The 23,822-nt window shown below is 37.3% G+C and overlaps 1 protein-coding gene across 9 annotated transcripts in view; it reads right to left on the bottom strand.

The window, feature by feature from the left end:
* Positions 1 to 23,822, bottom strand: part of DOCK3 (dedicator of cytokinesis 3) — a 289,619-nt gene that overhangs the window by 247,333 nt on the left and 18,464 nt on the right. For all 9 annotated transcript variants that reach the window (XM_025271944.3, XM_025271942.3, XM_025271937.3 and 6 more), the window contains exons 2-3: positions 18,679 to 18,762; positions 3,318 to 3,358 (exon numbers count right to left, since the gene is read on the bottom strand). In XM_025271944.3, coding sequence (XP_025127729.2) covers positions 3,318 to 3,358; positions 18,679 to 18,762 — 125 coding nt within the window. The remainder of the gene's footprint in view (positions 1 to 3,317; positions 3,359 to 18,678; positions 18,763 to 23,822) is intronic.

The following is a 23,822-nucleotide window of genomic DNA, read 5'->3' on the forward strand; positions in this document are numbered from 1 at the left end:
CAGTCAGATTTCAGCATGGAAATACTCTAACAACAAAACAGTAGATCTCTTCAGGTAGCAACCACTTTACATATTAATTAAGAATACAAAGTTGCACAAACTATATTCAACGGGAATTTCATTGTCATTCTCAATCAGAGTCTATTCACAAGGGAAAAACTAGTGTTAAGCAACCACAAAAACTTTATTTTTTAAAGTTTTAGAAATATTCCATCAAATCACACTTTAGATAGTATAGACTTATGCACAGAGCTTGGCATGTATCTACAAAATCAACATTATCATATACCAACAATTTACAGCTTATCCAGCTCTGAGTTAGAGAAAGAATTCTCACGCTCTGGGTAACATTTGTATTCACAAAGAATAAATCAATTTGAGAGCATCTACAAATGTTTCTTGTTTTACTCTTTGCAAATGGTTTGCAAAGAGGGAGAGGGTGGGAAGATTGGGGAGAATGGCATTGAAACATGTAAAATATCATGTATGAAATGAGTTGCCAGTCCAGGTTCGATGCACGATACTGGATGCTTGGGGCTGGTGCACTGGGACGACCCAGAGGGATGGAATGGGGAGGGAGGAGGGAGGAGGGTTCAGGATGGGGAACACATGTATACCTGTGGCGGATTAATTTTGATATTTGGCAAATCTAATAGAGTTATGTAAAGTTTAAAAATAAAATAAAATTAAAAAAAAAAAAAAACTTCCTTCAAAATAAAACACAAATGGTCCATTTTTTTAATACTCTTTGGCCCACACCACTGTCAGTAATAAACTCAATCTATACCACACAAGCCCATCAGCAGCTGGACGGTAGTAATGCATTTTACAGTTTTCAGTGTACAGATCTTTCAGCTCCTTGGTTATATTTATTTCTAAATATTTGATTGTTTTGATGCTATCATGAATTGTATTGTTTCATACTGCTAGTATTTTGTTGAGAGTTTAGCATCTATATTCATCAGTGATAATGATCTGTAGTTTTCTTTTCCTACAGTGTCCTTTCTGACTTTGATATCGGAGTAATGCTAGCCTCATGAAACAAATCTGGAAGTGTTCCCTCCTCTTCAATTTTTGGAATAGCTTTTATGAAGGACTGGTGTTAATTCTTTTTTTTTTTTTTTAATTAATTTATTTATTTTTTTAATTTTATTTTATTTTTTAAACCTCACATAACTGTACCAGTTTTGCCAAATATCAAAATGAATAAAGTTTAGTAGTATTCACCAGTGAAGTCATCTGGCCCTGAACATTTCTTTGTTGGGAGGTTTTTAATAATTACTGATTCAATTTCCTTACTGATTATTGGACTATTCAGATTTTCTGTTTTTCCTGATTCATTCTGGATAGGTTTTAAGTTTCTAGGAGTTTACCCATTTCTTATCGACTGTTCGATCTGTTAGCATACAATTGTCATAGCAGTCTCTTATAATCCTTTGTATTTCCGTGGTATCATTATTAATGTCTGCTCTTTCATTTCTCCTTGTCTATTTTTTTCCCTCAGTTAATTTTATCTTTAAAAAGAAACAGCTTTTAGTTTCACTGACCTTTTCCCATGTTTTTTAGTCTCTTTTTCATTTATTTCCACCCTAATTTTTGTTATTTTCTTGACTCTGCTAAATTTGGCCATAGTTTCTTCTTTTTTCTACTTTCTTCAGATGTAAAGTAAGATGGTTTATTTAATATCTTTCTTTTTTTCTTACTGTAGGCATTCATCACTATTAACTTCCCTCTTTAAACTGCTTTTGCAGTAGCTCATAGGTTTTGGGGTATTGTGTTTCTGTTTTCATTTGTGTCAAGATTTTTTTTATCTCTTCTTTGGTCCACTGGTTGTTCAGAATGTGTTCTTTAATTTCCACATACATGTGAATTTTCCAGTTTTCTTGCTGTTGTTGATTTCTAGTTTCATACCATTGTGGTCAGGAAAGATGCATGGTGTGATTTCAATCTTTTTAAATTTACTAAAGCCTTGTTATATGACCTAGTCTGAAGAATGTTCCATTTACAATTGAGAAAAACATGTACTTTATTGCTGATGTATGAAATATTCTATATTATGTCTATTAGATATATTTGGTTTAAACTATAGTACAAGTCCAACATTTCCTTGTTGATTTTCTGTCTGGATGACCTATTCAGTGCAGAAAATGGGGTACTGAAGGGCCCTATTATTATTTGGTATCTATTTCTCCCTTCAAATCTATTACTATTTGCTTAATATATTTGGGGGCTCCATTTCCAGTGTACACATATTTATTACTATTATATCTTCTTGATATATGACTCCTTTATCTCAGTAGTTCTTAACCAGGGGCAATTTTACCACCACCACCCCAACCACCTCCCACCCAACCCATCAGCCCCAGGGCCTTTAGCAATGTCTAGAGACACAACTTGAGAGGAGACGTTAATGAGTGGAAGTCATATATTTTGCTAAACTTTTCATAATGTATAAAACAACAAGGATTTATCTAGCCCAAAATGTCAACTCTGACAAAAATGAGACATCCTGGCTATGAGGAATTAAAAGTTTGAAGGTATTGTCTTCTTATAATCACTACTTTAAAAACCAGTAAGTGATTCTACTGAGAAATGAATGATTACAACTCTGAAAATTTTTAATAAAAATTAATATGTGATCATTTTGGTATTTTCTATTTAAGAAAAAGCATAATATGTTAAATATTAAGCCACAGAAAATATATAAGAAAAAATAGTAATATTATAGAGAAAAGTAAGTTTTCGCAAATACATTACTGGAAAAGAATGCTGCTACATGTATTATAACTGCCAACTAAAATATATTTGGTCTGATCAAATTACTGTTACTTGGTAAGAGAATAAACATATAAATCTAGTTCATAAAATTAGCATGTGGCACTTAACAGTCTTCTTTAAATTCATATTTTAACAAGAACATTATGATCAGAGACGTATCTAATTGAAAATTATTTAAAAGTTTTTTTCATTTTAGAAATAAAGTGATCTTACTAATCACAGGGCTTCAGACAGGAGTAGGCCTATAAAAAAGTAAATTTACTTGCTGTCAACTATTTTAAGGAAAAATACTAAATGTCCTATATAGGCTTTTTCAAAATAAGCTTTGCAACTATTACTACACACACATTTTGTCCTTTTTAAAAAGTCATTGTAATACTGCTGAGAAAGAGAAGAGTCTGATACAGTTCTGTAAAGGAAAGAATGAGTGTGGCTACTATAAAAGATTAAAAGATGGAAAGCAAGGATTGCTTTTATATCAAACAAATATACTAGGCCACTTTCTAGATTAGAAAAGGTAACAATAAACTTTTAATTACCTTTACATTTGGCTTCTTTGTTGAAACTCCCCTATACCAACCTAAAACAAAGCATACAAAAGATATTAAAATCATATTGTTGTCATTTTCTATGAAAGACATGAGTATTTTTAGGATAATTATTTAATGCAAAATTTTCTAGTAAGTTTTAGGCACTTTATGACTTTATTAAGCATAGTTTACTCGAAAAGAAGCAATCTTACAATAAAATATAACGTTCCCAATTTTCATCAAAGACACAACATCCTTTCAACTGAAAAAGACAAAAAAAAAATTAGAAAATACTTCAGAGGACACATATTCAACTCCTTGAAAACTCCCAGATGAAACTATTACAGGATAAGAAAATGCTAAAATCATACAGTTTTTTGGTGACAGATAAGGAGAGTACAGCCCTTTCTATCTCCTTGTCTCCCTGAATCTCCCATGCACTGAACTACACTACTCTCATTTCTTGGCTTTCCAGCCACTAAAGTTGACAGCAACACTTCATTTATTCTCTCTTACCATTCATACACAGTAATAACAGTGAAAGTTTCAATTACACAATAGAAATAGTTTTCAGAGAAAGGAAATTTTTTTGCCAACTTTCTTCAAATTCATCAAATTCAATCTATTATTTTCAGAGTTTTGCTATACTTTCTCTACTTAGGTTTAAGAGGAAACAATTCCAGTGAATAGAAAAGGAGGCCAAGAGTTGTATTTAAAGGAGGAATATAAATAAAAAAGAAAGAGGAGATTGTTGATAATAACTAATATTAACTGAGAGCTTACTATTCCATGTACTAAAATTGAGTTAATTTCATGTATTAACCTTTAAGACTCACAAAAAAGTTAAGAGGAAAAGAATCAACTTTTTCTCCCCTGAAATCATAACAAACAATAAAAGAAGAAATACCCTTATTTCTGCTTAGTACAACAGCTGAGTTCATAAATTTGAATAACTCAATTTATACCTGAAAGTCTCACTACCTTCATTTTTTTAAAAGTGATAACCTTACCAACAGGACACTTTACAGTATCTTAAACAGGACAGATAATGATATAAAGGGCTTCCCTGGTCCCGTGGTCCAGTAGGTCCAATGGTTAAGAATCCGACTGCCAACGCAGGGGACATAGTTTCGATCCCTAGTCCACAAAGATCCCATGTGCTGCAAGGCAACTAAGCCCATGAAGCACAACTACTGAGCCAGCACTTGAGAACCTGTGCTCTGCAACAAAAGAAGCCACCACAGTGAAAAGCCCACACCCCACCACTAGAGAGTAGCCCCCCTTCACAACAACTAGAGAAAGCCCGTGTGCAGGAACAAAGACGCAGTGCAGCCAAAAAAATTAACAAATAAATAAATAAATTTTAAATGGTAATCTTACCTAAAATTTTTAATTCTGTACCAGTAAAGTTAGACAATTCAAATATGTATATCCAAAAAGTCTACCTTTAAAATATCACAAATTTAGACTCTAAAAATGCTGTTTTACAAAATATGATTAAAAATTAAGGTAATAAATGAAAAAATTTCTAATTGAGATGCAATGTTAAGTCCTATTTTATACTGAAATCATAGTGATTTTAATTCAGGAGTTACTCAAAGTGTATTCTATTTAAGTAATTATTCCACAAAGGAAATGGAAAAAGTACAGAAAATAGATTTTTAAATAAAATATAACCACATTAAAATACATATATATATATATATATATATGACCACATCAGACTGAAAAGCAGGAAGCAAACACTAGATTTTAGAAAGACAAGTAGGGATTTATTATACTCTCAAAGATAAATAAAACTGAGAGAAAACATTACATACTGTTTAAAGGCAATTACTGTACAAAAAACAGAACTGAGAACACTATATTGTCACAGAAATAGAAAAGCAGGACACCAGTGTGTGCATGTGCGCTTACTGCCACTAAATAAATACTCAGTGAGTACTTACCATGTGAATGAAATGAGACAGATGTAAGTGTTTACATTTGTCAGCTTAATTCTGGATGATTACACCTTCCACAACTGGTGTATAAACATACTTGGTGTATAAATTAAAGAGTCAGTTCAAGCCTGACTTTAAAAGAGAAAAAAGAAACCTTTTACAGAGTGAAGTAAGCCAGAAAGAAACACACCAATACAGTATACTAACGCATATATATGGAATTTAGAAAGATGGTAACAATAACCCTGTATACGAGACAGCAAAAGAGACATTGATGTATAGAACAGTCTTTTGGACTCTGTAGGAGAGGGCGAGGCTGGGATGATTTGGGAGAATGGCATTGAAACATGTATAATATCATATATGAAACAAGTCACCAGTCCAGGTTTGATGCACGATACTGGATGCTTGGGGCTGGTGCACTGGGACGACCCAGAGGGATGGTACGGGAAGGGAGGAGGGTTCAGGATGGGGAACATGTGTGTACCTGTGGTGGATTCATGTTGATATATGGCAAAATCAATATAATATTGTAAAGTTAAAAAATAAAATTAAAAAAAATTAACACTATTAGGTTAGAAAAGCAATCAGTAAGAAAGGAAACACAAATTAAGAGAAAATATTCTGGGTCTTGTGTGTAAATACATATATTGAAGATTAATTCATCTGAAAGCTACAATTATTTAAACACATAGACAAAAAAATAGTGGTCACCTGTCCCTGTTCCAGGTGTTTTCACATCTATAGTCTCAAAACACAGCTGAATACCACTTTGTTAAATACGCATCATCATTTAGGTTGTGAAATGCCCTTCCCAATGTAAGTAAGGCTATACTATCAAAAAGAGCCAACAGTACCACTACAATTGCTGCTGACAGAGAGGCTACAGAACAGTGTTAGCAGTGTTAACCCAAAAGAATGAAGCCTCTATATAATTCAGGCCATGTGACAGTCAACAATCAGCAGGCCTTTACAAAGATTCCGGGTGCAAACCAATCAAGCTAGATCAAAAACACCAAATGAAGTCCAACAAAAAGTACCCTTCAATAAGAAGTTTCAAACTTTTTATTCAAAGGTATAACATATTCTTCACTGTCTGATAAAAGGGAAACAAGGCAAATGTGTTCATTCTCACTCCCATCCTAGGGCTAACAGTTGCTCATCCCTGAATTAAAGACAGGTAGATAACAGGCACAATGTCTATTTCATTCCATATCATGATTAAAAACAATTTTAAAAAATTATCACACATTATGAAAGGCAGATCCACAAAGAGATTCACTTTAAAGAAGGAACCAACTGTAAAGTCAAGGACCAAAACAAAGATCTACAATCTTCTAAAAATACTAACTTTTTCTTTGGTATATCAATAAAAATATTCACAGCCCATCCAACTCTTTATCCTCTTTCCAATTATATAACTAATAGGCATGGAAGAAAGCACCAACCACTTACATAAAAAAAAGAAATTTATACATAATCCAGCCCCAAAATTGGGGGACATAATTATTCAAAAGGTCAACATTCAAAATCTTCTATTATTTCACTGCAAACTGTTAAAGAATAACCTTGTGTACTATTTGCATACAAAATAATTTAATGCTATTTTAAATCTTTATATGCAGTAAGTATAAAAGATAATAATTGGCAATAAATAAATGGACATTAAAATAAATGGACATTAAAAATTGAGAAGTTTTACTCCCAAATGAGTTATTGCTCCTTTAAGCTTATGGTTCTCCATAAACTTATAGAGAACCATAAACAGGTTTCAATAATACTGCCATTGAATAAGACATTTTAAAAACTCTTTTATAATTTAAATACATATAAAATACATTTACTAACTTCCGGTTCTAGTGCTGACAAAACATTTCGCATTAGACAAATATAAACCTGAAAAAAATACAGGAAACAACTGTGTAAGAGCAATGAAGAGCCACTATCCAAGACAAGATATGAGACACTATAATCCTTAAGAAAAGAGAATCACATCAGCTGAGTTTCTCCATGAGGACATTTCAGCAAAAATCAAAGTCCCATTGAGTTAAAGAAAAAAAGGTTGACAATGAGAGCTACTCGATAAAATATTCACTCGTGGCACTGCCCAATTCCTACAGAGGTGATTCAGGGAAATTTTCTAAGAATACCAGCTTTCTGCAGCAACTGAGAGGCTAAGGAGCTAGGCAGAGTCACATTACTTTTAAGTTCAGTTCAGTTCAGTCACTCAGTCGTGTCCGACTCTTTGCGACCCCATGAATCACAGCACGCCAGGCCTCCCTGTCCATCACCAACTCCCGGAATTCGTCCAGACTCACGTCCATCGAGTCAGTGATGCCATCCAGCCATCTCATCCTCTGTTGTCCCCTTCTCCTCCTGCCCCCAATCCCTCCCATCATCAGAGTCTTTTCCAATGAGTCAACTCTTTGCATGAGGTGGCCAAAGTACTGGAGTTTCAGCTTTAGCATCATTCCTTCCAAAGAAATCCCAGGGCTGAGCTCCTTCAGAATGGACTGGTTGGATCTCCTTGCAGTCCAAGGAACTCTCAAGAGTCTTCTCCAACACCACAGTTCAAAAGCATCAATTCTTCGGCGTTCAGCTTTCCGTATAGTCCAGCTCTCACATCCATACATGACTACTGGAAAAACCATAGCCTTGACTAGATGGACCTTTGTTGGCAAAGTAATGTCTCTGCTTTTGAATATGCTATCTAGGTTGGTCATAACTTTCCTTCCAAGGAGTAAGCGTCTTTTAATTTCATGGCTGCAGTCACCATCTGTAGTGATTTTGGAGCCCAGAAAAATAAAGTCTGACACTGTTTCCACTGTTTCCCCATCTATTTCCCATGAAGTGGTGGGACCGGATGCCATGATCTTCATTTTCTGAATGTTGAGCTTTAAGCCCACTTTTTCACTCTCCACTTTCACTTTCATCAAGAGGCTTTTTAGTTCCTCTTCACTTTCTGCCATAAGGGTGGTGTCATCTGCATATCTGAGGTTATTGATATTTCTCCCGGCAATCTTGATTCCAGTTTGTGCTTCTTCCAGCCCAACGTTTCTCATGATGTACTCTGCATATAAGTTAAATAAGCAGGGTGACAATATACAGCCTTGACGTACTCCTTTTCCTATTTGGAACCAGTCTGTTGTTCCATGCCCAGTTCTAACTGTTGCTTCCTGACCTGCTTACAGATTTCTCAAGAGGCAGGTCAGGGGGTCTGGTATTCCCATCTCTTTCAGAATTTTCCACAGTTTCTTGTGATCCACACAGTCGAAGGGTTTGGCATAGTCAATAAAGCAGAAATAGATGTTTTTCTGGAACTCTCTTGCTTTTTCCATGATCCATCGGATGTTGGCAATTTGATCTCTGGTTCCTCTGCCTTTTCTAATCCAGCTTGAACATCTGGATGTTCACGGTTCACGTATTGCTGAAGCCTGGCTTGGAGAATTTTGAGCATTACTTTACTAGTGTGTGAGATGAGTGCAATTGTGCGGTAGTTTGAGCATTCTTTGGCACTGCCTTTCTTTGGGATTGGAATGAAAACTGACCTTTTCCAGTCCTGTGGCCACTGCTGAGTTTTCCAAATTTGCTGGCATATTGAGTACAGTACTTTCACAGCATCATCTTTCAGGATTTGAAATAGCTCACCTGGAATTCCATCACCTCCACTAGCTTTGTTCGTAGTGATGCTTCCTAAGGCCCACTTGACTTCCCATTCCAGGATGTCTGGCTCTAGGTCAGTGATCACACCATCGTGATTATCTGGGTCGTGAAGATCTTTTTTGTACAGTTCTTCTGTGTATTCTTGCCACCTCTTCTTAGTATCTTCTGCTTCTGTTAGGTCCATACCATTTCTGTCCTTTATCGAGCCCATCTTTGCATGAAATGTTCCCTTGGTATCTCTAATTTTCTTGAAGAGATCTCTAGTCTTTCCCATTCTGTTGTTTTCCTCTATTTCTTTGCATTGATCGCTGAAGAAGGCTTTCTTATCTCTTCTTGCTATTCTTTGGAACTCTACATTCAGATGCGTATATCTTTCCTTTTCTCCTTTGCTTTTCGCTTCTCTTCTTTTCACAGCTATTTGTAAGGCCTCCCCAGACAGCCATTTTGCTTTTTTGCATTTCTTTTCCATGGGGATGGTCTTGATCCCTGTCTCCTGTACAGTGTCACCAACCTCAGTCCATAGTTCATCAGGCAGTCTATCTATCAGATCTAGTCCCTTAAATCTATTTCTCACTTCCACTGTATAATCATAAGGGATTTGATTTAGGTCATACCTGAATGGTCTAGTGGTTTTCCCTACTTTCTTCAATTTAAGTCTGAATTTGGCAATAAGGAGTTCATGATCTGAGCCACAGTCAGCTCCTGGTCTTGTTTTTGTTGACTGTATAGAGCTTCTCCATCTTTGGCTGCAAAGAATATAATCAATCTGATTTCAGTGTTGACCATCTGGTGATGTCCATGTGTAGAGTCTTCTCTTGTGTTGTTGGAAGAGGGTGTTTACTATGACCAGTGCATTTTCTTGGCAAAACTGTATTAGTCTTTGCCCTGCTTCATTCTGTATTCCAAGGCCAAATTTGCCTGTTACTGCAGGTGTTTCTTTTCTTTTTTTTTAATTTTATTTTATTTTTAAACTTTACATAACTGTATTAGTTTTGCCAAATATCAAAATGAATCCGCCACAGGTATACATGTGTTCCCCATCCTGAACCCTCCTCCCTCCTCCCTCCCCTTTCCATCCCTCTGGGTCGTCCCAGTGCACCAGCCCCATGCATCCAGTATCGTGCATCGAACCTGGACTGGCAACTCGTTTCATACATGATATTTTACAAGTTTCAATGCCATTCTCCCAAATCTTCCCACCCTCTCCCTCTCCCACAGAGTCCATAAGACTGTTCTATACATCAGTGTCTCTTTTGCTGTCTCGTACACAGGGTTATTGTTACCATCTTTCTAAATTCCATATATATGCGTTAGTATACTGTATTGGTGTTTTTCTTTCTGGCTTACTTCACTCTGTATAATAGGCTCCAGTTTCATCCACCTCATTAGAACTGATTCAACTCCTAGAGGAGAACATAGGCAAAACACTCTCTGCAGGTGTTTCTTGACTTCCTACTTTTGCATTCCAGTCCCCTGTAATGAAAAGGACATCTTTTTTGGATGTTAGTTCTAAAAGGACTAGTTCTGACAGAATGTGGTCCACTGGAGAAGAGAATGGCAAACCACTTCAGTTTTCTTGCCTTGAGAACCCCATGAACAGTATGAAAAGGCAAAATGATAGAACACTGAAAGACGAACTCCCCAGGTCGGTAGGTGCCCAATATGCTACTGGTGATCAGTGGAGAAATAACTCCAGAAAGAATGAAGGGATGGAGCCAAAGCAAAAACAATAGTTGTAGATGTGACTGGTGATAGAAGCAAGGTCTGATGCTGTAAAGAGAAATATTGCATAGGAACCTGGAATGTCAGGTCCATGAATCAAGACAAATTGGAAGTGGTCAAACAGGAGATGGCAAGAGTGAACATCGACATTCTAGGAATCAGCGAACTAAAATGGACTGGAATGGGTGAATTTAAAACTCAGATGACCATTATATCTACTACTGCAGGCAGGAATCCCTCAGAAGAAATGGAGTAGCCATCATGGTCAACAAAAAGAGTTCAAAATGCAGTACTTGGATGTAATCTCAAGAACGACAGAATGATCTCTGTTCATTTCCAAGGTAAACATTACCTTTAGGAGACCTATAATAATAATATAGTGACTTTTCAACAGAAATGATGGAAATCAAAAATTAATGAAGCAAATCCTTAAAATGCTAAAAGAAAATATTCATCAACCTAGAATGCTACACCTAGGGAAAATATACCCTTTAAAATGATGACAAATTTAAAAGCAGATTCACATAAACAGAAGTTGAATGAATGTGCAGCAAACCTGCACTAAAAAAAACATTACTAAAAGGAGTACTTACAGTAAAAAGAAAGTGATCCCAGACGGAATCATGAAAAGAAGAAAGAAACAGCACCGGAAATGGTAAAAATGTGGACAAACGAAGACAGACAGAAAATATATGACAACAGTGGTACAAATGTAATTAAGAGGAGTCAGTGCAATTGGATCATTGTAAAGTTCATGCATTGTTGGAAGTGGTATAAGTAAAACTTTAAGGTAGACCCTAGTAAGTCAAGAATGCATGTTTTAAACTCTAGGGTAGTCACCAAGTACAGCTTCCCAGATGGCTCAGCGGTAAAGAATATAGCTGCCAATCCAGGAGACGCAGGTTCCGTCCCTGAGTCAGGAAGATCCCCTGGAGAAGGAAATGGCCACCCATCCCAGTATTCTTGCCTGGGAAATCCCATTGACAGAGGAGCATGGGGGGCTACAGCCCATGGGGTTGCAAAAGAGCTGGACACGACTTAGCGACTAAACAATAACAACTTACAGAAAGGGTCCCAAAAGGCTAAGATACAGATCTCTGAGGAACAGTGGGCTGCTGCAAAACATGCTAACCACTGCCACAGTGACAAATGCTAGAGGCCATTCACCAGAACCAAGACCACTGCCTGACATAAGGAATACTGCAGGGACCAACTGTCTTCAGAGCAGTTTGCCAGTGGTATAAAATAAAAACAGGAAGAATCAACCCTTTTCTTCAACCTCCAGCCTAGTAGTCTCCCTACAATGCCCCTTTATTGGCAGAGTCTAACACAGAGTAGCTGTCAAAGAAGAAACGTGGTTTCCAGAGCTTCCAGCTTCAGTATCGCAAGAAGGGCTAGAAGGACTTAGAGGCAATAATAAGTCAGTAACTGACAGAGTCAGCATCTTTATTTAGGTCTCTCATCATGCCAAGTTCAGATAAGTGATAAAAGTTTTCTAATCTTCTGTTTGGAAGGTAAATGTCTGGCTGCCATGATTTCAAAGGCCAAGTGGAAGGTGAAGGTTAGAAGTCTCCATATTCAGTATTCAGTAGGTATGCTTGACTTAATCCTCCAGTTTTCAATACATAACCTATCTCCTACAAAAATGTGCATGAAGTGTCCCAATACACAGATGCTCTATTTATCCTTCATTTTCTAATAAACCTCAAAATCTCTACCAGATGAACAAGGAGCAGTCATCAGATGAATTGAAGGGAGAAGACTTATATAATTTCATCCTCATTTCCAAAGATGCCTGGTGCTATAAGTTCCTATGCCTTTTAAGAATCTGCTGTGTAAATAAGGGTAGTTCCAAGATATTCCTACTACATGCTTGAGATTCAGATATGTTGGGTCTGTTAAGTCAAAGTTTCTACTCTTCAAAGCCTTGCCAACTTTCTTTGTCCATGTGAGCATATTACATTTTAAAATCCCTGTATTTTGATTTTTGTAGTGTTTCATAACTGATTTTGAATTTATTTTTGTATATGTGTGAAAAAGTAGTCCAGTTCTCCACACACCATTTATTAAATAGATTGTCTTTTTCCCCACTATGTATTCTTGCCTCTTTTGTCACAGATTAATTGACCATATAAGTATATGTTTATTTCTGGGCTCTCTATCATGTTCCACTGATCCATGTGTCTGTTTTTGTGCCAGCACCATACTATTTGGATAATTATATCTTCATAGTACAGTTTCAAGGGCTTCCCTGGTGGCTCAGACAGTAAAGCATCTGTCTGCAATGCAGGAGACCCGGGTTCAATCCCTGGGTCAGGAAGATCCCCTGGAGAAGGAAATGGCAGTCCACTCCAGTATTCTTGCCTGGAAAATCCCATGGATGGCGGGGCCTGGTAGGCTACTGTCCATGGGGTCGCAAAGAGTCGGACACGACTGAGCCACTTCACTTCACTTCACTTCAGTACAGTTTCAGCCTGGAAGCATGATACCTCCAAATTTGTTCTTTCTCAACATTGCTCTGATTATAAAGGATCTTTTGGATTCCATGCAAATTTTAGGGTCATCTGTTCTAGTTCTGTGAAAATGCCTTTGATATTTTGATAGGGACTGCACTGAATCCATAGACTATCTTGGGCAGTATGGTCATTTTAATGATACTGATTTGTCCAATCCATGGAGATGGTACATCATTCCATTTGTTTGTCTAGTTTACCACTTCTTTCATCAATGTTTTACAGTTTTCAGAGTACAGGTCTTTCACTTCCTTGGTGAAATTTATTCCTAGGTATTTATTCTTTTGATCCAATTATAAATGGGACTGTTTCTTAATTTCCCTTTCTGATACTTCACTGTGCAAACAGATAAATGCAACAGACCTCTGTACATTAAGCTTGTACCCTGCAACTTTCCTGAATTCATTTACTGAATTCAATTTTTGAATAACAATTCACTTATTGAATAACAGTTTTTTGTGAAGCCTTTGGGGTTTTCTATATAAATTGACAGTATCATGTCACCTACAAACAGTGATAGTTTTATTACTTCCTTTTTAATTTGGATTTCTTTTATGTGTGTGTGTAGCCTTTGGGGTTGTTTGTTTTTTTTTTTTTTTTTTTTGCCTAACTGTTGTGACAAGAACTTCTAACATTATGTTGAATGAAAGTGGTGAGTATCTTTGTCTTATTCCGTTTTTTATAATTTTAAAATTTACTTAGTTTTGGCTGCACTGGGTCTTCGTTGCTGTACACGGGCTTTCTTTAGTTGCAGCAAGTGGGAGCTACTTTTCATTGTGATGCACGGGCTTCTCATTGAGGTAGCTTCTCTTGTTGCAAAGCACAGGTTAAAGGCACAAGGGCTTCAGTAGTTGCAGCATGCAGGCTCAGCAGCTGTAGCACGTGTGCTCTAGAGTACATACTCAGTAGCTGCAGTGCATGGGCTTAGTTGCTCTGTGACGTGTGGAGTCTTCACATACCAGGGACTGAACCCATGTCCCCTACATTGGCAGGCAGATTCTCATCCACTGTGCCACTAAGGAAGTCCCTTGTCTTATTCCTGATCTTAGAGCAAAAGCCTTCAGATTTTCTCCACTGAGTATAATGTTAGCTGTGGGTTTTAATATATGTGTGGCCTTTATCATGTTGAGGTAGGTTCCCTCTATGCCTACTTTGCTGACAGTGAAAAGTGAAAGTGACAGTCTCTCAGTTGTGTCTGACTCTTAGTAACCCCATGGACTATACGGTCCATGGTATTCTCCAGGCCATAATACTGGAGTAGGTAGCCTTTCCCTTCTCCAGGGGATCTTCCCAATCCAGGGATCGAACCCACATCTCCCACATTGCAGGCAGATTCTTTACCAGCTGAACCACAAGGGAAGCCCAAGAATATTGGAGTAGCCTATCCCTTCTCCAGCAGATCTTCCTGACCCAGGGCAGGCAGATTCTTTACCAACTGAGCTATCAGGGACAGTTCTCGTCATAAATAGGTGCTGAACTTGTCTAATGCATTTTCTGCATCTCTTGAGACGATGTGATTTTTATTTTTAAATTTGATAATGCGATATATCTTTTTTTTTTGATAATGTGATATATCTAATTAACTAATTTGTAGATATTGTACCATCCTTGCATCCCTAGGATAAATCCCACTTGATCGTGGTGTATGATCCTTTCAACATATTTATTTTGGTTTGATATTTGGTTTGATAATATTCTGTTGCAGATTTTACATTTACATTCATCAATGATATTAGCCTGTAAATTTGTGTGTGTGTGTTATCAGGTTGTTACCTGGTTTTGTTATCAGGACGATGGTGGCCTCGTACCATGAGTTTGAAAGTGTTCCTTCCTCACTAACTTTCTGAACAGTTTGAAAAGGAAAAGTATTAACTATTCTTTAAATGTTTGGTCATGTATGGATGTGAGAGTTGAACTGTGAAGAAAGCTGAGTGCTGAAGAATTGATGCTTTTGAACTGTGGTGTTGGAGAAGACTCTTGAGAGTCCCTTGGACTGCAAGGAGATCCAACCAGTCCATCCTAAAGGAAATCAGTCCTGAATATTCATTGGAAGGACTGATGATAAAGCTGAAACTCCAATACTTTGGCCACCTCATGCGAAGAGTTGACTCATTGGAAAAGACTCTGATGCTGGCAGGGATTGGGGGGCAGGAGGAGAAGGGGACAACAGAGGATGAAATGGCTGGAAGGCATCACTGATCAATGGACATGAGTTTAAGTGAACTCCGGGAGTTGGTGATGGACAGGGAGGCCTGGCATGCTGCAATTCATGGGGTTGCAAAGACTGAGCGACTGAACTGAACTGAACTGACTGAAATGTTTGGTAGAATTCACCTATGAAGCCATCTGATCCTGGACTTCTGTTTGTTAGAAGTTTTTTTTATTATTGATTTAATTTTATTACTGGTAATCAGTCTGTTCATATATTCTATTTCTTTCTGATTCAGTCTTGCGAGTTTGCACATTTCCAGGAATTTATCCATTTCTTCTATGCAATCCATTTTATTAGCATATAATTCTTCATAGTAATCACTTATAATACTCGTATTTCTGTGGTGTCAGTTTTAACTTCTCCCTTTTCATCCCTGATTTTATTTATTTGGGCCCTCTCTCCTTTTTTCTTGATGAATCTAGCTAAAAGTTTATCAATTTCATATATATTTTCAAGACTTCCCTGGTGGCTCAGTGGTAAATAATCTGCCTGCCAATACAGAAGATGCAGGTTCGATCCCTAAGTCAGGAAGATCCCCTAGAGAAGGAAATGGCAACCTGCTTCAGTACTCTTGCCCGGGAAACCCCATGAGCAGAGGAGCCTGAGAGGCTACAGTAAATGACTTCACAAAAAAGTCAGACACGAATTAGAGACTAAACAATAATATCATATATTATCAAAGGACCAACTCTTAATTTCATTGATCTTTTATGTTTTTAGGTCTCTATTTCAGTTATCTCCACTCTAATCTTTTATTTCCTTTTTTCTCCTAACTTTGGGTTTTACTTGTTCTTCTTCTAGTTTCTTCAATGTGCATTTCGGTTATTTGAGATTTTTCTTATATCATGAAGTGGGCCTGTATCACTATGAACTTCCCTCTTACAATGGTTTTATCTTCATCCCTCTTTGACTTTTCAATGATCCACTGATTGTTTAGTCTCCATATGTTTGTGGGCTTTTTTTTTTTTCCAGTTTTCTTCTCGTAGTTAATTTCTAATTTCATACCAGTGAAATCCAAAAAGATGTCTGACATATGCTGGAAAAGGTGTGAAGAAAAGGGAATCCTCCTACACTGTTAATAGGAACATAAACTGGTACAGCCACTATGGAAAACAGTATGGAGCTTTCTCAAAAAACTAAAAATAGAGTTGCCATATGATCCAGCAATCCCGCTCTTGGGCATGTATCTGCAGAAAACCATAATTTGTAAAGCTACATGCACCCCCTGTGTTTACAGCAGCGCTATTTACAAAACCAAGGTAAGGAAACAACCTAAATGCCCATTGACAGACGAATGGATAAAGAAGATGTGGTACATACATACAATGGACTGTTACTCAGCCATAAAAAAGAATGAAATAATGCCATTTGCTGCTACATGGATGGACCTAAAGATTATCACACTAAGTGAAGTCAGAAAGAGAAAGACAAATACCATATGAATATAAGTCCTTTATCAAATATTTCTTTCACTTTGTGACTTGCCTTTTACCTCTCCTTAATGGTATCTTTTTTCTTTAAATTTTATTTATTTGTTTTTGGCTGTGCTGGGTCTTCACTGCTGCACAGGCTTTCTCTAGTTGCAACAAATGGAGAATAGTCTCCAGTTGTGGTGCTCGGGCTTCTCACTGAGGTGGCTTCTCTTGTTGCAGAGCACAGGCTCCAGGGAGCAGAGGCTTCAGCAACAGTGGCACATGAGCTCAGTAGCTGTGGTTCCCAGGCTCTAGAGCACAGGCTCAATAGCTGTGGCAGACAGGCTTATTAGTTGCTCTGCGGCATGTGGGATATTCCCGGACCAGGGCTCGAACCCATGTCCCCTGCCCTGGCAAGTATTCTTTACCACTGAGCCACCAGGGAAGCCCTCCTTAATGATATCTTTTGAACAACAGATCTTCATTTTAATGAAGTACAACTTATCAATAAAGGATCTCTGTCTACCCCTAGGCTAGAAGGGATATTTTCCTATGGTTCCTTCAAAGTGCATAATTGCTCTAAATTGCACATTTATATTGACCATCTGTCTGGAATTCAGTTTGTACTATATGCTGTGAAGTCAAGTTCACGATTTACCGGTTTCAATACTGATCCAATACCATTTATTGACTAGGCCATCATTCTTCAGTCCAATCAGCCCAGCATCACCTATTGTAATGGACATCACTTCCCCACTGCACTGCAATACCACCTTTTTCATATCACTGGAAGATAAACATGATGGTCTATTTATGGACCCTCTATTCTGTTTCATTATTATCTTTGCTCCAAACCACAAGGTCTTATTTTATAATAGTCTCATTTTTAGCTCTCAGTGGGAAAGCTTTCAGTATTTCACAACTGAGTATGATGTGTGCTGCAGGCTTTTAGATATCCTTTATTAGATTAAGAATATTCCCTTATACTCTTATTTTGCTAAGAGTTTTTTTTATCATGAAGTCGTTTTGATTTAAACTACTATTTTAAGAAAATTATTAAAATGAGTCCTGCACTAGAGCTCCCTTTCCAGAAAAGTACACTACCAAACTTACACAGTTTCAGGGTCATAGTAAGTTGCACTTACCTCCATACCCATCTGAATGGTAAATTATATCAGAGCTCCACTTCCATCTGTACTATCTCCATGCTCAGCTAGCAACATTTCCACTCCAATATTTCCAAAATTTCCAAATAATTTGAGGTGGTTTCTAGTCCTGCTGAACTGCTATCAACTTTGGAATATTGATTTTGACATCAATTTTGTTTTTGTCAATGCTCTGATTTTGTGTGATATCTCCATAACTGTATTTTTCCCATATATTTTGTTGACTACAGTGCATAATCTTTTAGAATGTGATATTTTTCAATAATGCATAAATATTATAGCAAAAATACACAAAAACGTCACAGAAGACGGCCAAGTCAAACTTCATTTGAGCTTATATACTGCCTTGTTTTAATTATGACTGATCATGTCCAGCCAATCAGATAGAAACATACAAATGAACTGATTATAATTAAATTCTATTCAAATGCAGATAATCAGGAGTAAAATATTATCTATTTGATTGTACGAAATTAAAAATAATTACTTGACATAGTATATAAAAAACATGTTCTGACAGCCAACAATAGTTATTTCATTGTTGTTATTAAATTAGAGCCAAAATTACTCATCAGTTGTGCTGAACAGAGATCAGGAATTATTTTATAGCAGTGTATCATAATATGATTAATCATGGCTTCAAAAAGATTGCTTATAACCAGTACTACAAAATAAACATATATAATACTGCCAAAAATGATCACTATTTGTGTCTTATAATTTATAGGTCCATACTTACCCTCACACTTTTCAAGAATCTGGACTGTTTCTCCTATTTCTAAGACCAACCCTTGGGGAACAGATCCTCGAAAGCTGCATATCACTAGAAAACCAAAGATAAATATGTCAATTAGGATTTTTAAATACTGATATAGGGTCTGTGTCACTGAAATTAGGCACTAAATTTTCTTAAATATATGCTCTCTCTTTTAATTCATTTTTCAAATATGTAAACCCCTGTAACTCCTTGCAGGCATCTACATAACTAACAATAAGACAGCTTTCCTAAGGTCAAAAGTGTGCTATCTCTGAGCCATATCTTACAGTAAAATTAAAAATCGAATTAGCACTTAAGAAATTAACATCATCACATCATCCACTCCTTAACAAATTCTTTATCGAGATCCTTGCTATTATTTCAATCTCCAGAGCATTCAGTACTCCTGTCTTCTTAACCTTTGTCATTAATTGACAGGAACATTAAAATTATGAACAAGCTTCCATTGTTGGAAACTGGGTGTTTTGTGCATATTTAGAGAACCTATGTAAACTTCCCATTTTAATAACTATCTTCATTCAAGACTGGCTTTCAAGTGATTTTTCAAATTAATGTATAAATAGAAAAGAAAACAATTATATTCGCTAGAAAAGCAAAAGGCTTGAAATAAAAGTAGAGCTTTCTCTCTCTAATCATGGGACTGTTTTCAGGCCTATATAGTCTATTTGCAGGAATATCACAAAGAATAAACCTGTTATTATAGATGGTTTCACTCTATTCTTCTCTATATCTGTCAGGTATATCACATGTCACTGGTCACTGCGAGCTTCAAGAATTTGAAAAAGAACAGATACACATTCATACATAACTAAATCACTTTGCTGTACACCTGAAACTAGCACAACATTTTTTATCAACTATACTCCAATATGAAATTTAAAAAAAATTTTTTAAAGAAAGATAAAATAAATTCTGCCTACAAAGAATTTATCATTTCATTGGTGGTAGTGGGATAAGGAGTGTGAGATGAGAGGAAAAAAATGCACCATCCATATGGTGCTGCTAAGTCACTACAGTCGTGTCCGACTCTGTGCGACCCCATAGACGACAGCCCAGCAGGCTCTCCCATCCCTGGGATTCTCCAGGCAAGAACACTGGAGTGGGTTGCCATTTCCTTCTCCAATGCAGGAAAGTGAAAAGTGAAAGTGAAGTCACTCAGTCGTGTCCGACCCTCAGCGACCCCATGGACTGCAGCCTTCCAGGCTCCTCCATTCATGGGATTTTCCAGGCAGGAGTACTGGAGTGGGGTGCCATTGCCTTCTCCACCATATGGTGCTATAAGACCTGTTTGCCCCGAGATCCACTCTCTGTCCTCCTCCCCCGCACTCTATGCCCCAGGGGAGCCTGTTCTCACAGGCAGCATCAACAGCCTCCTCCCTGCCCCATGGCTGGTTGGGTAAAGCGGGTGGAGAACACTGTCAGGTGCTGGAGGATTGGTGAGATTGGGATGTTTATTCCTGCAGGGGTCTGGGGTGCAGCTGCATCCCTCCAATGAAGGATGTGGATTTCCCAGGTGGCGCAGAGGTAAAGAACCTGCCTGCCAATGGAAGAGATGCAGGAGACTCAGGTTCAATCCCTGGGTCTGGAGGACCCCCTGGAGGAGGACATGGCAATTCACTCCAGTATTCTTGCCCGGAGAATCCCATGGACAGAGGAGCCTGGCGAGCTACAGTCCACAGGGTCACGAAGAGCTGGACATGACTGAAGCCGCTGAGCACACACACGGATGTATAGCCAAGTTAGTGGCATAACCAGAAAGAGAGGAACTTTTCCAAATAATGTGTCAGAAGAAAGCAATTTGACAATATATCCCTAATGGAACATATTCTAAGGATTTAAAAAAAACTTCAAAAAAATCTTAGTCTGCTTTCACTAATCATATTGTGGATATAGTGATTAGTAGTGCTATTCTACGACTGTTGTGTGAATACTGGAGAATAATCAGGTAAGTAATTATTTAGGAATTTCCTTTTAATGTATAGAAAATGCAGATGTAAGATTTATGAAGTAAAGACAATGTAGTAATGCACAGTTCCGGATGAGGCCTACAAATAATGACAAATCTCTAGCACTAAAATTGTCATTTCTAAATATACTATTTCCCACTAAAAGGAACCAGGGCCCCTTGGGAAAAAGCCAAGTTTAGGACAGAAAATGCTTAACGTAAGCGTGGAATACCTTATCAAACTAAAAATCAAGGAAGCTATGATTAACAGCTAAACTACTATGGTCAGGTCAAAAGAACTTTCAGCACCAGGAGAGTTCCACTACTCACTAAAAGGATAGTATATCAATATATTTACATTCATAAGTAATAAGACTGATGATTCCCCAAAAAGCTTATTGGTCACTTTTCAAAGGTTGCTAGGGAATCAATTTACTACTATGAAAATTCACAAAACAGCGGAAAAAACAGAACAGAAAAAAAAAAAAAAGAAAACACGCTTTTCTAACACAAACTAGACCTCAGTACACCCACATAGTTGACGAGAAGTTTCTCTATAAAAATACTCTAGACAACAGAGAAGTGATGGCAAAGGTAGAATATATCCATTTGGTGACTCCCAATAAATGGATGGGTATAGGAAATGATCACTGGTAGCTCTAACATCATGAAAAGAGGAGACAAGAAATTATATAACTACTAAACAAAGTGCCACATGAAGAAATCATAAAATAAAACTCAAACCTGACTATGGTGATGCTTACAGAAATGTCAACTTAGAGGAAATACTGGGAATAAGGAGCATATTAAATGAATTCACAGAAATATGATTAGCAAGATTCAGATCATGAGACCAAAAAATGCAGTTTCTTTAACAAAACACTGCACGGAAAAAAGAAAGAGATGGAAAACTCAATAAAACAGCCAGCAGCTGTATCAACTCCATATACAGTAGTACCAAAAATAACAAGACACTTAGGAATAAATTTAATCCAAGAGGTACTGAAAACTACAAAACACTGCTAAGAGAAATTAAAGATCTTATTAAGTATAAAGACACCCCGTGTTCATGGATTGGTAGAATTGATATTAAGATGACACTACTACCTAAGGTAGTCCACAGAGTCAATGGAATCTCTATCACAATCCCCAAGATAGAAAAACACATCCTAAAATTCATATGGAATTTCAAGAGACCCAAATATCCAAAACAATTTTCACAAAGTTGGACAACTCTCATTTTCAACCTTCAAAACTTACTACAAAAGTACAGTAATCAAAATAGTGTATGGTACTGGAATAAGGATCATATGAATCAACAGAAAATATATTATGTTCCCTATATATGGACATTCAAGTTGCGAACCTTCAAAGATGCAAATGTGCATTTGCATGTCCAACTATGTAAGTTAGTTCACATCTGGCGTACATCGTCACGTGTGTGCATACTCTACAAGTGGTTATGCTTTTGTGTAGTTTACTGTATAGTATCATACAGAACGGGGCTTCCCAAGTGGCTCGGTGGTAAAGAATCCACCAGCCAATGCAGAAGACACAGGAAACACGGGTTCGATTCCTGGGTCAGAGGAATCTGAAGGAGGAAATGGGAGCCCAGAGGAGGTAATGGCAGCCCACTCCAGTATTCCTGCCTGGAGAATACCATGGACAAAGGAGCCTGGCAGACTGTAGTCCATGGGTCACAAAGGAGTCAGACATGACTTAGTGACTAAACAATAATAACATAATTAATACATGTTAAGTACTCAGAATAGTACCTGGTACAAAGTACTATGTAAGTGTTTGAAATTATTATTCTGCTATTTACTTTTTAAAGTATATACATACATATATATATTGTATACATATATTGTCACCCTGCTTATTTAACTTACATCAGAGTACATCATGTGAATGCCAGGCTGGATGAAGCACAAGCTGGAATCAAGATTGCTGGGAGAAATATCAATAACCTCAATGCAAATGACACCACCCTTATGGCAGAAAGTGCAGAGGAACTAAAAAGCCTCTTAATGAAAGTGAAAGAGGAGGGAGAAAAAGTTGGCTTTTTCACTCAACATTCAGAAAACTAAGATTATGGCATCTGGTCCCATCACTTCATGGCAAATAGATGGGGAAACAGTGACAGACTTTATTTTGGGGGACTCCAAAATCATTGCAGATGGTGACTGTAGTCATGAAATTAAAAGATGCTTACTCCTCGGAAGGAAAGCTATGACCAACCTAGACAGACAGCATATTAAAAATCAGAGACATTACTTTACCAACAAAGGTCCATCTAGTCAAAGCTATGATTTTTCCAGTAGTCATGTATGGATCTGAAAGTTGGACTATAAAGAAAGCTGAGCGCCAAAGAATTGATGCTTTTGAACTGTGGTGTTGGAGAAGACTCTTGAGAGTCCCTTGGACTGCAAACAGATCCAATCAATCCATCCTAATGGAAATCAGTCCTGAATATTCACTGGAAGGACTGATGCTGAAGCTGAAACTCCAATACTTTGGCCACCTGATGGAAAGAACCGACTCATTGGAAAAGACCCCGATGCTGGGAAAGATTGAAGGAGGGAAGAGAAGGGGACCAAAGAGGATGAGATGGTTGGATGGCATCATCGACGCGATGGACATGAGTTTGAGTGGGCTCTGGAAGTTGGTGATGGACAGGGAAGCCTGGCGTGCTGAAGTCCATGGGGTGGCAAAGAGTCAGACACAATTGAGCAACTGAACTGAACTGAATATACACAGAAAGAGTGTGTAATATCAAAACATTTATGGCAGTTACCTGGGCTGGGTGAGGAGAGAAGTGGGGATACACTTGGGGGAATTGAGTTAAGAGGCTTTAAGAGTACTACTTTCTATAGTTTTTTATAAGCTGTATGGATTTTTAAAAATTATGTACACTGTATTTGCCAATACCATGTATAAGCACACTGCATCCATGTAAAGGCATTCTACAATGTCTTTAAAGTCATACTCTTTTCAGTATAATTCTAGTAATACAAAAATATCATAGGATCAACACTAAAATGTATTTTCTTCTACTTGAAATAAAAGAAACCATCATTGCTAAATCTTTTAGTACAAACACTAGCCATCAGAAGAGAATTCTGAGTCTTCCCTTTTATTTTTAATTTTTTAACAACAC

Source organism: Bubalus bubalis, chromosome 21 (assembly GCF_019923935.1).
Source record: "Bubalus bubalis isolate 160015118507 breed Murrah chromosome 21, NDDB_SH_1, whole genome shotgun sequence".
Classification (NCBI taxonomy): Eukaryota; Metazoa; Chordata; class Mammalia; order Artiodactyla; family Bovidae; genus Bubalus; species Bubalus bubalis.